Source organism: Papio anubis, chromosome 6 (genome assembly GCF_008728515.1).
Source record: "Papio anubis isolate 15944 chromosome 6, Panubis1.0, whole genome shotgun sequence".
Lineage (NCBI taxonomy): Eukaryota > Metazoa > Chordata > Mammalia > Primates > Cercopithecidae > Papio > Papio anubis.
This window is the reverse complement of record NC_044981.1, coordinates 33,137,651-33,154,778: the sequence shown is the minus strand read 5'-3', so window position 1 is coordinate 33,154,778 and position 17,128 is coordinate 33,137,651. Positions and strand designations below refer to the sequence as shown.

The 17,128-nt window shown below is 42.9% G+C and overlaps 1 protein-coding gene across 1 annotated transcript in view; it reads right to left on the bottom strand.

The window, feature by feature from the left end:
- UHRF1BP1 (UHRF1 binding protein 1) overlaps positions 1-17,128 on the bottom strand; it is an 81,016-nt gene that overhangs the window by 40,894 nt on the left and 22,994 nt on the right. The window contains exons 2-5 of the mRNA XM_031667055.1: positions 10,659-10,821; positions 10,519-10,557; positions 9,046-9,137; positions 219-408 (exon numbers count right to left, since the gene is read on the bottom strand). Of these exons, the coding sequence (XP_031522915.1) occupies positions 219-408; positions 9,046-9,137; positions 10,519-10,557; positions 10,659-10,821 (484 nt within the window). The remainder of the gene's footprint in view (positions 1-218; positions 409-9,045; positions 9,138-10,518; positions 10,558-10,658; positions 10,822-17,128) is intronic.

Below are 17,128 nucleotides of genomic sequence, written 5' to 3'. Positions count from 1 at the left end.
TCCCAGCACTCTCAGTTGGGATCCCACCAAGAAAAAGCAGTGAATTGGAGATCCATAATTAAGGAAAGGATATAGCAGTAACACTGGACAGAAAGGCCTCTGGGCTCCCAGGAATGGGGAACATTTGAGGAAATCCACAAAGTGGGAATAATATCCTTTAATTAGTCCGACTTTGAATCTCTCCCCATTCTCTCCCCTCACAATGACGGGGCTGTCACCTCTCCTCGGCGGGGGTCAGTGATGCGGGTAAGGCGAAGGTCACTCTGCTGCCAGTGGGGGTTGACACTATAGCCCTGGAGCTGCCACAATTCAAAAGAAGCGTGGAAGGCCTTGGAGTGAATCTTGATGGTGATAGAATTGACGATGATGAACATCCCTTCCACCACCTTTTCGGCAAAGCCATATTCACTACAACAAATGAGGCAGACCAACAATCAGAATCATGGGAGACTTTCTGCACAGTCTTTACGCGGGATGTTTAAATTATTTTATAATGATAATACAGTAGTCTTTTTTTATTTTTCTGAGATAAGGTCTCGCTCTGTTACCCAAGCTGGAGAACAGTGGCATGAGCACAGTTCACTGCAGCCTTGACCTCCTGACCTCAAGTGATCCTCTCATCTCAGCCTCTGAAATAGCTGGGATCACAGGTATGAGCCACTGTGCTTGGCTGCAGTACTTTTTTTTTTTTTTTTTTTGAGATGGAGTCTCACTCTGTCGCCAGGTTAGAGTGCAGTGGCGTGATCTCGACTCACTGCAATCTTCACCTCCCAGGTTCATGGTATTCTCCTGCCTCAGCCTCCCGAGTAGCTGGGAACCACGTGCCACCAAGCCCAGCTAATTTTTGTATTTTTAGTAGAGACGGGGTTTCACCATGTTGGCCAGGATAGTCTCGATCTCTTGGCCTGGTGATCTGCCCACCTCGGTCTCCCAAAGTGCTGGGATTACAAGCGTGAGCCACCGTACAAGGACAGTACTTTCTTTAATGATAAATTTTTTTTAAAGAATGGAATAAAAGAGAAAGAGTTGACCTTGAAACAATCTCCCTCCTGTTAGAAAGAATAAATTGATAAATCTTTTTATAGACCACAAACTATCTAATATTTAGATAATGTCTGTGAGGGGAAGTATAACTACAGAAAAGAGACATAGGGTTTCTACAAAAATCTTCAAAGACACGACAGCAAGACCTGGTCTCAAGATGGAGCATACTCTGCAAAGGTAGTGGAAAGAAAAGCAGTACAGCCAGGTGAATAAGAGGTTCAAAATCAGTCCCACCTTGACCCTGTCAAATACAGTCATCCCTTGGTATGTGAAAGTACTGGTTCCAGGACCCCCCCAATACCACCTCATGTACCAAAATCTGCTCAAATCCCACAGTCAGCCCTGAGGGACCTGCATATATGAAAAGTCGACTATCCATGTGGGTGGCACCCTGCAATATTTTTGATCTGCATTTGGTTGGAAAAAATCTGCATATGCATGGGCCCATGCAGCTCAAACTTGTGCTATTCAAGGATCAATTGTGCTTCCCAAAGAATACAGCTATACTTCCACAGTGAGAGGACAGAAATGGCAAAAGGAGAGGAATGAAGGACATAAAGTCCCTCTAGATGTGAAGAAAACAGCAATTCTTGACATGTAGGTGAAATCATTGCTCATTACAAGAGATAAAAGGAGGTCTGAAAATTCAAACTGAAAAAATATATATATATTTGGAATTGATGTCATCAAGAACTAGTATCCCTAATGTATAAAGAACTTCAAAAAACAGAGAGAAAAAAGAGCAAGAGCCTGACAGAAGTGGGACCAAGTATGGACAGGTCACAGAAGAAATAAATGCAAATATATATTAAACATAAAGAGGCTGTGTACAGTGACTCACACCTGTAATCCCAGCACTTTAGGAGGCCAAGGTGGAGGATCATTTGAGCACAGGAGTTTGCGACCAGCCTGGGCAACAAAGGGAGATGCCCTCTCTACAAAAACTCTCTACAAAAACATTTAAAAATTAGCCAGGTGTGGTGGTGCATGCCTGTAGTCCCAGCTACTTGAGAGGCTGAGATAGGAGAATCGCTTGAGCCCGGGAGACTGAGGCTGCAGTGAGCCAAGATTGCGCCACTGCACTCCAACCAGGGTGACAGAGTGAGACTCTGTCTCAGTAAAACAAAAAAAAAAGAAAAAGGAGAAAAGAAAAAACGCTGGGCACAGTGGCTCATGCCTGTAATCCTAACACTTTGGGAGGCTAAAGCGGGCATATCACTTGAGCCTAGGAGTTTGAGCTCGGCCCAGCAATATAGTGAGACCTGGTCACTACAAAAAATAGAAAAAATTAGCCAGGTACGGTGGTACATGCCTTTGGTCCCAGCACCTTGGGAGGCTGAGGCAGGAGGATCACCTGAGCCTGAAGAGGTCTAGGCTGCAATGAGCTGTGATCGTGACACCACACTCTAACCCGAGTGACAGAGTGAGATCCTGTCTCAAAAAAAAAAAAAAAGAGAAAGAAAGAAAAAAAGGCCGGGTGCAGGGGCTCACACCGTAATACCAGCACTTTGGGAGGCAGAGGTGGGCAGATCGCGAGGTCAAGAGATCAAGACCATCCTGGCCAACATGGTGAAACCCCGTCTCTACTAAAAATACGAAAATTAGCTAGATGTGGTGGTGCACACCTGTAGTCCCAGGTACTCAGGAGTCTGAGGCAGGAGAATTGCTTGAACCCGGGAGGCATGAGCCGAGATCACGCCACTGCACTCCAGCCTGGTGACAGAGCAAGGCTCTGTCTCAAAAAAAAAAAAAAAAAAAGAAAGAAAATGATCCTCAACCTCACTCATAAATCAAAACTATGCTGAGAGTCACTAGATTTATGACAAAGGTGACAGTGCAGTGTGAAAAAGATAGTTTTTTCAATAAATGGTGCATGGTCATTTTGCAGCTATCCATAAAGAGAAAAATTAATATTGATGCCTACCTTCACCAAACAAAAAAAAAAAATCAGTTCCAAGACGGACTAGAGATTTAAATGTGAAAAGCCAAACAATAAAGCTTTTAGAAGAAAATATAGGAGACTCTCTTCCTGCCTTAGGATAGAAAGATTCCTTAAACAAGATACAAAAATTGCTAACCATAAAGTGAAAAAAAAGATATACTGGACTACATCAGAATAATTTCTGTTCAATAATTTAAAAAAATTAAGAGTGGGCCGGGCACAGTGGTTCGTGCCTGTAATCCCAGCACTTTGGGAGGCCGAGGCAGGTGGATCACCTGAGGTCAGGAGTTCGAGACCAGCCTGGCCAACATGGTGAAACCCCATCTCTACTAAAAATACAAAAATTAGCTAGACGTGGTGGCAGGCACCTGTAATCCCAGCTACTCAGGAGGCTGAGGCAGGAGAATCACTTGAACCCAGGAGGTGGAGGTTGCAGTGAATTGAGATTGTGCCATTGCACTCTAGCCTGAGTGACAAGAGCAAAACTCCGTCTCAAAAATAAAAAATAAAAAAAAAAAAAAATAAGAGTGATCAGTATCTTAGTATTCCGTACTGAGTAGAAGATATCTGCAATACATGTATCTAACCAAGTACTTGTTTTCAGAATATACAAAGAATTTCTACAAATTAAGAAAAATACAACCCAAAGATAAATGAGCAAAACACTTACACAAGTGCTTTATGAAAGACAATATCCAAAATTCCAATAAACCAATCATTGGAAAAATATAAATTAAACCATAATGTGATACAACTACACACCCACCAGGATGATTAAAATGAAAAGATAGACAATACCAGATATGGAGCAACTAAAACTTTTATGTAATGCTAGAGGGAAAACTGGTGCAATCACTACGAATAACTATATAGCAATATTTACAAAAACAGAACCATAACCCAGCAATTTTACTGCTAGGTATATAAAATAGAAACGTATATATATGTTCACAAGATATACATACAAGAAGGTTCACAGCAGCACTATTCTCTTTTATTACATATTTTTAACTTATATGCAGGAAAACTCATTCTTTGTGGTGTATGGCTTTGTGGGTTTTTTTTTTCCCCCCGAGAAAGTCTTGCTCTGTCGCCCAGGCTGGGGTGCAGTGGTGTGATCTTGGCTCACTACAACCTTTGCCTCCCAGGTTCAAGCAATTCTCCTGCCTCAGACTCCGGAGTAGCTGAGATTACAGGTGCATGCCACCACGCGCAGCTAATTTTTGTATTTTTTTTTAGTAGAGATGGGGTTTCACCATGTTGGCCAGACTGGTCTCGAACTCCTGACCTCGTGATCTGCCCACCTCAGCCTCCCAAAGTGCCGGGATTACAGGTGTGAGCTACTGCACCCGGATGGCTCTGTGGGTTTTGACAAATACACGGAGTCATGATTGACCACCAAACTCATCAGAGAGAAGAGTTCTACAAGCCTGTAACCCCGGCATTTTGGGAGGCTGAGGCAAGTGGATCACCTGAGACCAGGATGAGACCAGCCTGGCTAACATGGCAAAACCCTGTCTCTGCTAAAAATACAAAAATTAGCCAGGAGAGGCCAGGCATGGTGGCTCACGCCTGTAATCCCAGCACTTTGGGAGGCCGAGGCAGGCAGATCACGAGGTCAGGAGTTCAAGACCAGCCTGGCCAACACAGTGAAACCCAGTCTCTAATAAAAATAAAAAATAAATAAATAAATAAATAAAAAACTAGCGAGGCGTGGTGGCAGGCACCTATAGTTCCAGCTACTTGGGAGGCTGAAGCAGAAGAATCACGTGAACCTGGGAAGCGGACATTGCAGAGAGGCGAGATCGTACCACTGCCCTCCAGCCTGGGTGACATAGTGAGACTGTCTCGAAAAATAGAAAAAGTAGCTGGGTGTGGTGGTGGTGGCACATGCCTGTACTCCCAACTACTCTGAAGGCCGAGGTGTGAGAATCGCTTGAACCTGGAAGGCAGAGGTTGCAATGAGCTGAGATCGCACCATTGTACTCCAACTTTGGCAACAGAACAAGACTCTGTCTCAAGAAACAAAAAAAAGAACCAGAAACTAGAAACGTCTACAACAAAACGGATTGTGGCATATGCAGGTAATGGAATGGTATACAGTAATGAGGAAGAATGAACTACAAATATATGTAACAAAATGGATGTCTCTCACAAACATAATGTTAAGCTAAAGTAGTAAGACACAAATGACTATACATTTACATAAAACAGCCATGCTGTAGCATATAACAGTACTTTATTCCTTTTTAAGGTTACAACATGCCTGAACCTTGAAAACATTATGCTAAGTGAAAGAAGTCAACCACAAAAGACCACATAGTATATTATTTCATTTATATAAATGTTCAGAATAGACATAGACAGTAGATGAGTGGTTGCTTAGGGCTAAGGCAGGGAAGAATGAGGAGTGACTGCTAATACGTATGGGGTTTCTCTTGGGTGATGAAAATGTTCTAAAATTGATTGTGGTCATGGTTGTACATCCCAGTGAATACAGTAAAAACCACTGAATTGTACACTTCACACGGATGAATGTTATGGTATATGAATTATATTTCAATAAAGTGTTTTCTAAATTATGCTGATTGTGCTGGCTTGGATTCTTTGATTTTCTTTCTTTCTTTTTTTTTTTTTTTTTTTTGAGACAGTTTCGCTCTTTTTGCCCAGGCTGGAGAGCAATGGTGCAATCTCGGCTCACTGCAACCTCTGCCTCACAGGTTCAAGTGATTCTCCTGCCTCAGCCTCCCAAGTAGCTGGTACTACAGGCACGTGCTACCACTCCTGACCTCAAATGATCCACCTGGCTTGGCCTTGAATCCTCAAACATCTTATTCTACCTAAAAGCAGAAAGATTACTGGGGTCTTGTCAAAAGGACACAGGAGCTCACCTGGAAAGGCTCTAACTGGCCAAAGACAGGGAGATATGAACATCAGGAAGAATAATGACTGTAAAGGTACGACATACAAAAAAATATATAGAAAGAGTAAATGTAGGATATAAGGCCAGTCGCAGTAGCTCACATCTGTAATCATCCTAACACTTTGAGAGGCCAAGGTGGAAAGAATGCAAAATGTAAAAAGAATATAAAATGGTAAGCCACTCTGGAAAAGTTTGACAGTTTCTGAAAAAGTTAAATCTTCCCCTAAATACCATAACTAGGTATTTACCCAAGAGAAAGAAAAGCACACATGACCACACAAAAACTTGTATACAAATGTTTACGGCAGCATTATTCATAATAGCCAAAAAATGGAAATAAAATGACCATCAACTAGTGAATGGATAAACCAATTGTGGTATACCCATACACTATAATGTTACTCAGTGCTATGGTCTGAATGCTTATGTTTCCCCAGAATTCATCATATGTTGAAATCTAATAGCCCAATGTGACAGTTTTAGAGATGAGGCCTCCAGAAGGTGTTTAGCTCATGAAGGAAAAGTCCTCATTAATGGGATTAATGCCTTTAGAAAAGCGGCCAGAGACCAGGCTCAGTGGCTCACGCCTGTGATCCCCGCACTTTGGGAGGCCGAGGCAGGTGGATCACCTGAAGTCAGGAATTTGAGACCAGCCTGACTAACATGGTGAAACCCCATCTCTACTAAATACAAAAAATTAGCTAGGCATGGTGGCACATGCCTGTAATCCCAGCTACTTGGGAGGCTGAGGCAGGAGAATCGCTTGAACCAGGGAGGCGGAGGTTGCAATGAACGGAGATCGTGCCATTGCACTCCAGCCTGGGCGACAAGAGCAAAACTCCATCTCAAAAACAAAAAAAAAAGAAAAGAGGCCAGAGAGAGACCTTTCACCCCCTTGGAAGTATTCTTACCAAGAAAACAAAAGCAAACAAAATGAATCAGGGCAAGCCTTTAAATCTACCAGATTAAATGAGAAACATTTTCAATGACACCTTGATGATACAATCAGCCAGAATACAAAACAAGGGAAATTCTTCAGAAAAGATTATCTAATTCCTACAAAGAATAAATAGTATATTTAAAAATGTGTGTGTGGTGGGATATAATTAAAGAACTTTAAGGCCGGGAGCGGTGGCTCAAGCCTGTAATCCCAGCACTTTGGGAGGCCAAGGCGGGTGGATCACGAGGTCAGGAGATCGAGACTATCCTGGCTAACATGGTGAAACCCCGTCTCTACTAAAAATACAAAAAACTAGCCGGGTGTGGTGGCGGGCACCTGTAGTCTCAGCTACTTGGGAGGCTGAGGCGGGAGAATGGCGTGAACCCGGGAGGCGGAGCTTGCAGTGAGCCGAGATCACGCCACTGCACTCCAGCCTGGGAGACACAGCAAGACTCCGTCTCAAAAAAAAAAAAAAAAAAAAAAAAAAGAACTTTAAAAGGCCTATCACCCAAATATAAAGTATGGACTTCTTTTGATCCATATTGTTCTGTAAAAAATATATATATTTAGGTCAGTCACAGTGGCTCACACCTGTAATTCCAGCACTTTAGGAGGCTGAGGCAGGTGGATCATCCAAGGTCAGGAGTTCAAGACCAGCCTGGCCAACATGGCAAAACCCCATCTCTATTGAAAATACAAAAATCAGCCAGGTGCGGTGTCAGGCACCTGTAATTCCAGCTACTCAGGAGGCCAAGGCACAAGAATCACTTGAATCCAGGAGGTGGAGGTTGCAGGGAGCCAAGCTCGTGCCACTGCACTCCAGCCTGGGTGACAGAGTGAGACCCTGTCACAAAACCAAAAAAAGAAAAAATATATGTGTATACATATATATATATTTTAGAGATAATTCAGGAAAATTGATTATGAAATAGGTATTAGATGATATTAAGGAATTCTTGTGAGGTTTTTTGTTTTTTGTTTGTTTTTGAGATGGAGTTTTACTCTTGTTGCCCAAGCTGGAGTGCAATGGTGCGATCTCAGCTCACTGCAACCTCCACCTCCCGGGTTCAAGCAATTCTCTTGCCTCAGCCTCCTGAGTGGCTGGAATTACAGGCACCTGCCACCACACCTGGCTGGTTTTTTTTTTATTTTTAGTAGAAACGGAGTTTTTATTTTTAGTAGAAATGGGGTTTCACCCTGTTAGCCAGGCTGGTCTCGAATTCCCGACCTCAGGTGATATGCCCACCTCAGCCTCCCAAAGTGCTGGGATTACAGGCGTGAGCCACCACACCTGGCCTGTTAATTCTTTTTAATGTGATAGCAATATATTTTTTTTCCAGTCCTTGTCTGTTAAAGACATGATATGAAAGTATTTGCAGGTGGGTTAATAACCAGCCGGGCAACATGGTGAAACCATCTCTACCAAAACTACAAAAAATTGGCCAGGTATGGTGGGGCATGCCTGTGGCCCCAGCTACTTAAGAGACTGAGGTGGGGAACCACTTGAGCCTGGGAGGCAGAGGATGCAGTGAGCCAAGATCACACCACTGCACTTCAGGCTGGGTGACAGGGTGAGACCCCATCTCAAAAAAAAAAAAAGTATTTGCAAGTGGAATCATATGGTTTCTGAGATTTGCTTTCAAGTACTATAGTGTCCACATGCACATACATACACATACACAAACTGGCAAGAAAAAGAAAAAAGAATGACAACATTGGGCATGGTGGTTCACATCCATAATCCCAGGGCTTTGGGGAGGCTGAGGTGGGAGGATCGCTTAAGGCCAGGAGTTCAAGACCAGCCTGGGCAACATAGTGAGACCCTATTGCTATGAAAAACTAGCCAGGCATGGTGATGTGTGCCTGTGGTCCCAGCTACTTGGGAGGCTGAGGCAGGAAGACTGATTGAGCCCAGGAGGTCGAGGCTACAGTAAGCTGTGATCACACCACTGCACTCCAGCCTGGGTGACAGAGCAAGACTCTATCTCGGGAAAAAAAAGAAAAAAAAAAAAAGAAGAATGACAAAGTGTTGATAATTGTTGAAATCAGATCTTGGGTATATGGGGGTTCTTATACCATTTTCTCTACTTTAGTGTAAGTTTGAAAATTTCCATAATAAAAAGTTTTTATTTTTTAACTAAAAGGGGATCTAGAGCAATTAATATGTTGGAAATAACAGGATTCAAAGCAACTAACCTCTGTCCTGAAGCAAGGGCAATGGGAGACTGTCCATTGGGGGGCCGAGGATCCTCACATGTCTTCATCTCCACCTCTACCTTATCCAGACACTGAAATAAAAGTCAAGGAGAGCTAAGCATTTACACAAATACACACATAGCACAATGACAGCACAGACTGTGTCATTCATCTCTGTGCTCCAGAGCCTAGTAAAGTGCTATACCCACAGTGGGCAGACAATCAATATTTACTGAATGAATGAATGAATGAATGAATGAATGAATGAACGAACGAACGAATGAACGAACAAACTAAAATGCAAGGAGAGTCCTCATTTTCCCCCTTCCATTTCCATTAGCAGCAGAACCTCATGACAAGTCCAGGATGAACTCAGAGCAAAAAGATAAAACACAAATCCAAGTTGCAGGAATATTATTGTTCCTGGGGATTCCAGTTTTGGGGATAAAGACACACATTGTCCAGCCTCTGAAGGACCCTCAACTGATCATCATTCAACAGTCAATCCAAACTAAACTTTTTTTTTTTCCTCTTCTTTTTCTTTTTTCAAGACAGAGTCTTACTCCTATCGCCCAGGCTGGAGGGTGATCTCGGCTCACTGCAACCGCCACCTCCCAGGTTCGAGCGATTCTCCTGCCCCAGCCTCCCGAGTAGCTGGGATTACAGGCACCTGCCACCACCACACCTGGCTAATTTTTTGTACTTTCAGTAGAGATGGGGTTTCACCAGGTTGGTCAGGTTGGTCTTGAACTCCTGACCTCAGGTGATCTACCCACCTCTGCCTCCCAAAGTGCTGGCATTACAGGCATGAGCCACCACACCCAGCCCAAACCAAACTTCTAATTTTTCCTCTGTCAAGATTTCAAGGAGTGCCAGGCGCGGTGGCTCACGCCCGTAACCCCAGCACTTTGGAAGGCTGAGGCGGGTGGATCACCTGAGGTTAGGAGTTCGAGACCAGCCTAGCCAACATGGCAAAACCCTGTCTCTATTAAAAATACATAATTAGCTGGGCATGGTGGTGCATGCCTGTAATCCTAGCTACTTAGGAGGCTGAGGCAGGAGAATCGCTTGAACCCAGAAGGCAGAGGTTGCAGTGAGCCAAGACCATATCATTGCACTACAGCTTTGGTGATAAGAGCAAAGCTCCATCTCAAAAAAAAAAAAAAAAAAAAAGATTTCAAGGGAAAATAGGAAAGTCTAAGGTTAGAGCCTAGGCAGCCATAATTGTTACACTAAAACCGAGAAAATAACTGAGAAGTCCTGGGTCTTGTGTCCCAGTGCTAATCTTATATCACACAGCAGTTCCAGAATAAGCCCAGACAACAGTCACACTGTCTTAGAGAGAAGCTCACAGGGACATAAGGAGACACCCCCCAGTCCTAAAAGGGTTAGCCTATCATTTTCTCCCTCATCTTCTAAAAGCCTACCCTGGCCACCCCACTTTGATTACTTGCAATCAAGAAAGGTCATTACCAAGCAAATTGGGTGTGTCTTCAACTTTGTCCACTGGATCTGAAAGAGGAAAGCAAAGTCTCAGGGCTGTGGTAGCTGACCCTCCAGAAGGCAGGCCTGCTGGCCGAAGAGAACAGCAGCATTCCGACCCTCATTCTCACCCGGATGGAGGCCCTGTTGCAGTAGACCCGAGTGATGGCTAACCAGGTGGGCAGCTCCAGTACATTCTGTAGAACCTCTTCATCCAGCTCCAGGTTGGTCAGCTGACCCTCCCCTTTCAGGGTGCTCAAGTTGATTTTGTCTGGGGAAAGATTCTTAGTGAACCTGAAAAGAGTAATGATAAGAAGCTATTATTTCCATGGGAATCTGTTAACTGGGTATTATGGCCAAAACACTTCTGAATCTAGAGAAAAGAAAAAATTAAAGAACATTTGTTAAGGCTAGTCAAGTGAAGCAGTAGGAGTGAAGGAACACAGAAATCTGTAACTGGTTGTGATCAATTAGTTGTAAACAACACCGTACTCAGACCAGCCAGAACAAATGTACTCGGACCACACTATCTCTACACCATAAAAGATGTTGTGAGACCTATGATTCTACTTATGATTGTGTCATCATCCTACTAAAGAACCTACGATGAGCATTCTGGGGCAATAGCTGTAGCAATGGCAATGTAGTCTTTCGATATTTCTGAACCCTCACATAAAAACAGAGGGAGCCAGGCACAGTGGCTCACGCCTGTAATCCTAGCACTTTGGGAGGCAGACGCGGGCGGATCACCTGAGGTCGGGAGTCGAGACCAGCCTAACCAACATAGAGAAACCCCGTCTCTACTAAAAATACTAAATTAGCCAGGCGTGGTGGTGCATGCCTGTAATCCCAACTCCTCCGGAGGCTGAGGCAGGAGAATCGCTTGAACCTGGGAGGCAGAGGTTGCAGTGAGCTGAAATCGTACCATTGCACTCCAGCCTGGGCAACAAGAGCAAAACTCTGTCTCAAAACAAAAACAAAAACAAAAAAAAACCAGAGGGCCAGGCGTGGTGGCTCACGCCTGTAATCCCAGCACTTTGGGAGGCTGAGGCAGGAGGATCACTTGAGCCTAGGAGATCAAGACAAGCCTGGGCAACATAGCGAGACCCTATCTCCACAAGAAAACAAACAAAAATTAGGCACGGTGGTGCATGCCTGTAGTCCCAGCTACTCAGGAGGCTGAGGTTGAGGCTACAGTGAGCCGTGATCATGACACTGTACTCTAGCCTGAGATGACAGAGCAAGACCCATTATAAAAACAAACAAACACCAGACAGAGCAACTAGATAACAACACAGAAAGTCCATGAATAACATTTAAAACAAAATAGAAGATGAAGTATCCTCATAAATCCCCATAGACAAGTGGGTAGGGCAAAAACATCAACAGCCACAAGACATTAAGTGCCATCCAGCTGTCTAGAACAAAGTGGAGGGAAGCAAAAGGGCATCTGACAACTGAGAACAGAAGAATCCCAAGATAACCAACAACTATTAAATGAAAAGCAATGGGGGCTGATTTGACACAGTAACTGACACTGTCCATTGCAAGGGATCCCTAGTGAGACCCCAAGGAGCTGGAGCAGTCTAGTCCTATAAACTCATGAAACTAACCTTCCCAAGCTCCTTCCTCGGAAAGGACTCCCACACAGAAAAGAATTAAAAATGAGCAAGATAGGGATGACAGAAATGAAGAAAAGAGGTGGTCTAGATAAAAGTAAGGGAGGGGAACAGAGACCTATTATCTCAGGAAGCAAGCTGTTATATTTTTTAGCACTACTTGAAATAACAGAAGAGAGAGCTACATGAAGTTAAGGATGTGAAACAGTAACAGGCTAATTATTGGCTTATTAAAGCAGAGTAAAATGAAATCCCAGACCCCTACACATATCTTTACTGATATGAAAAAAGAACAACCAGTTCTATAGTCTTCCCAAAGAGACTAAACTTGAATGTCATCAAGCCACTACATCCGGCTGCTAATTTGAAGGAAATACTGAGGACAGATGAAAATTGCTGAACTACACTGTAAGTGTGCAATCAGCAAAATCTAGACCACAGGAAACTCTATCGGTCAAATGGTCTTGAAATAAAATATTCGCACAGGCCAGTCCTCTCACTATTCCTCACTGCTCCAGTCCTCCCTCCTGTGCTCTCACCAGCCACTCCCTTTCCCTCCACACCATTATCTGCCATGCAAGGCTGAACTGGAGACTTCTCCCTGAGGCCTTCTTTCCCTCACTGCTGTAACTCACATTAAACTCTTTTATTCTCCATTCCTGGAATCTGTAAGGCATGTTTAGTTCATAATCATATGACAGTGTCTTGGGATGTTCTCTGATTCTCAAACGCATAATATAACCACTCCTGCTCAATTAGATTAAGCTCTTCAAGGTAAGGGGCTTAGTCTTGGCCATTCTTCCTAATCCAAATGGTGACCCAACAGAATGCTGGCCCACCTATCTCTTAGCTAACTGCCCTGCTGGCTAACTACTCCCAGTTCCCTTCTCTCATCTTTTTGGCTGGATCAATTTAAGACCAGTTCCTCATAGCATAACCCTCTCTCCTGTAAGACCAACTGTCTAAATTAATCTCACTCCTGTAATTCACTGCTGCTGCCTCTCATAGTCACTATTTTCACCCCAATCATGAATTGTATTTTGTCCACCAAACTTAACTATACTTTGTGTTTACATATATTAGATGCTAACAGTTTAGAGTTACATACCTATATATTTATCAACTTTTTTCACTATATGTATCTTTTCCTTTTACTAAACTGTGTTTTAGTGATTTTGCTTTTCCTTGGACCATAAAATCATGACATGCCAAAGTTTATCTTTGCAATGTTTTTCTAAAGTGCTTAAGAAGGTACTATGAAAACAGCTCTTTAACAATTTTTAAATGATAGTAAAAATCATTTTTAGAAGTTTGTGAACATGCAAAACAATACTGTATGATATTAAGGGATACACAGGAATGCACTGGCATGATGACAAATTTAGGAAAGTGCTTACCTGTGGGGTAAGGAGAGGGGTCGACAGGAAGCTTCAACTGTATGGATAACGCTTATTTCTCAAGTTGAGAGGTGACTGTATGGCTTTTCATTATGCTACTCCATACCTTTTGTAGGGCAAATATTTTATAACAAATTTTTCTAAGATTTCTATCAATTGTCTATTTACGTACTTAGTGTTGGGAATGCTATTCCTCCACTAAGTCTCTTTTTTTTCTGAGACAGGATCTCACTCTGTCACCCAGGCTGGAGTGCAGTGGTACCATCATGGCTCACTGCAGCCTCGACCTCCTGGCCTCAGGTTATCCTCCCACCTCAACCTCCCTAGTAGCTGGGACTACAGGCACACATCACTACGCTCGGCTAATTTTTATATTTTTTGTAGAGACAGGGTTTCGCCATGTTGCCCAGGCTGGTCTCAAACTCCTGGGTTCAAGTGATCCACTTGCCTCGGCCTATCAATGTGCTGGCATTACAGATGTGAGCCATTGTGCCCAGCCCCATGGGTCTCTCTTAATCCTACACATCTTGCTGGGCCTGTCAATAATGCATGGTCCTAACCACTTCTTACTCAGGCCTCTTCTCAGGATTGTGTTTGCAGAGAACAGCTTTGAGTAAGGAAATAATCTCTCCCACTAGGACAAAGAACAGGCCTGCTTACCATTTACTATAAAAGCAGTGGATTCCCCAAGCTCAGTGTTCTATTCCTATAACACATATGCAGGCATTCATCTGGACCCATTCATGTCACTCTCATAGGACTCTGGGGGCAAGGAATGCTGCTTGCTGGGCCATGAAAAATAGGCTGTGAGTAATAAAGTCCTTTGTCTCTGATCCAGAAGTCTTGTGTGTTCTGCCAGCATCCATGAAACAGTAGGAGTTAATAATTAGCTTCTAAATACGGTAAAATAAAATCCCAGGCCCTTATACATACTTCTGCTGATTTTAATTCACTTAAAAAAATTTAATCTACATTTACTGAGTATGAACTAACTCTATTCTCTGAACCAAAAAGACAAGTTTTCAATAAATGGTTCTTTTCCTCTAAAAACAACTTGCCACAGAGGGAAGGTGATTATTTCTCTTCCGGAAAGAAATGGCTTTTCAGTCCTTTTCCTAAATAAATGGCTATCTACAAGAAAATAGGACTGGGGTACGAAGGAGAAATAAACTCATCTACATACTTCCTAATAAGACAACAACAAAAGGAAGTAAAGGAAGATAGTGCATGCCCCTAAGAACTCTGAGGAGACAGTCCTGAGAGAAGGGAAAGCAGAAAACAGAACTCAACATTATTTGTAATCACTAGGCACAGGCAGGCTTTCAAGTCTCTTATGTATTTAAATAAAATATTATAATTATTTCCTTCTACTGTCCTACCAACCCTTCCTCTAATCTTAAGCGGTCCAGAGAAGCCATTATCAATCCAGAAATTGGGGCGGGACATACTTCAGAAGTACTACTAGTCTTAGAAAGATAAGAATGTTTTAACAAGCAGAACGAGTTTTGAAGACTACAACCACATGTCTCCTCCTCTCCAACCACACAGATTCTGATAAGATGTTACCTTTCTACCCCAGCTGAGAATTCTTGTAGAAATGAGCCACTGTCAGGGATGGGAGTAAGGATCCCTCTGAGAGGCAGGAGTAAGGAGAAAAGGCTGAGAACCACTAAGATAAACTGCTCTTTCGTATGATAAAAAGCCATTTTTATTTTATTTTTTGAGACAGTCTCACTCTGTCATCCAAGCTGGAGTGCAGTGGCGTGATCATGGCTCACTGCAGCCTCAACCTCCTGAGGCTCAAGTGATCCTCCCATCTCAGCCTCCAGAGTAGATAGAACCACAAGTGCATGTCACTATACCCACCTAATTTTTTTTTATTTTTTGTAGAGATGGGGTCTCCCTTTGTTACCCAGGCTGGTCTGGAACTTCTGGGCTCAAGCAGTCCTCCCACCTCAGCCTCCCAAAGTACTGGGATTACAGGTGTGAGCCACTGTGCCCAGCCACTTTTAAAGAAAAGAAAGTGAGATGGACCTTTTCAAACTGACTACTTCTCTGAAAAAAGAGAAACATACTTCAGATAAAATAAAACATAAACACAGTCAAGAATAAGTTATACTGTTAGCTAGCACTGACATTCTTAGAGTGATTATACTAAGTGCTACGTATCTAATTTCTACGTTGTGTTCTTTGCAAAATCTAACTCTATTTACAGTTCCATATAAATAAATGTATTTTTCAAGCCTTAACAAAAAAAGTATATCAGATTGTATTACATTTCATCCTAATCTTGCCAGTTTTTAGGGCAATGCGTCTCAAACTATGGTCCTCTGATCACATGGATCTTAATTACTTCGGAATGCTTATTTTAAAATGCAGGCCGGGCACGGTGGCTCACACCTGTAATCCCAGCACTGGGAGGCCGAAGTGGACAGATCACTCGAGGCCAGGAGTTCGAGACCAGCCTGGCCAACATGGTGAAATCCCATCTCTACTAAAAAATCACAAATAAAATTAGCCAGGCCAAGGTGGGGCATGCCGGTAATCCCAGCTACTTGGGAGGCTGAGGCATGAGATTCACTTGAACCCGGGAGGCAGAGGTTGCAGTGAGCCAAGTTTGCACCACTGCACTACAGCCTGGGCAACAAAGCGAGACTCTGTCTCAAAAGAAACAAACAAATAACAAAATAATAATTGTATGTCTTTTTGCCCCATAGGCTGGACCAGATCAATATCCTTTTGTCAGCTAAAAGAAAATTTCATTTTTAAAACATAATTTGGCCAGGCGCGATGGCTCACACCTATAATCCCAGCACTTTGGGAAACCAAAGCAGGAGGATCACCTGAAGTCAGGAGTTCGAGACCAGCCTGGCCAACATGGAGAAAATCCATCTGTACTAAAAATACAAAAATTAGCCAGGCATAGTGACACATGCCTGTAATCCCAGCTACTAGGGAGGCTGAGGCAGGAGAATCACTTGAACCCAGAAGGCAGAGGTTGCAATGAGCTGAGATTGCACCACTGCACTCTAGCCAGGGCAACAGAGCAAGACTCTGTCTCAAAACAAACAAACGAACAAATAAAAAATAACTTATTTTGTACACCCCAAGCGAGAAAAGGCATTATTCTCTGGCCTGGACCAGCAAAACCAAACAACGAATAAAAATGACATTTTACTTTGCACCAGGCACTGAATAAAGGGTCTTCATAACATCTCAATTAATCTTTGCAATATCACACATGAGGTATGCATTATTATCTCCATTGCTCAGAGGAAGAGCATGAGGTTCAGATATGAAGCAGTTTGCCCCAGATGACAGGGCAAGAAGAGGTAGTATGAACCCAGATATGCTCACTGGTTTTTACTTCTATTAACATTTTAATATTATGAAGTTTCCCCAAAACACACTTGGCACAGAATAAATTTATAAGGTATCTCAGACGTGGTTGGAGGACATTCTTTCACTTTTTATAATCTACCATACACTGCTTAACCTGTGTAAGAGGAATACATCTAAACTTTTTTGGTAAAGTTAATAGTGTAACTCCATCAAAAACCTTTCTGCACTTCACCAACTCAACCA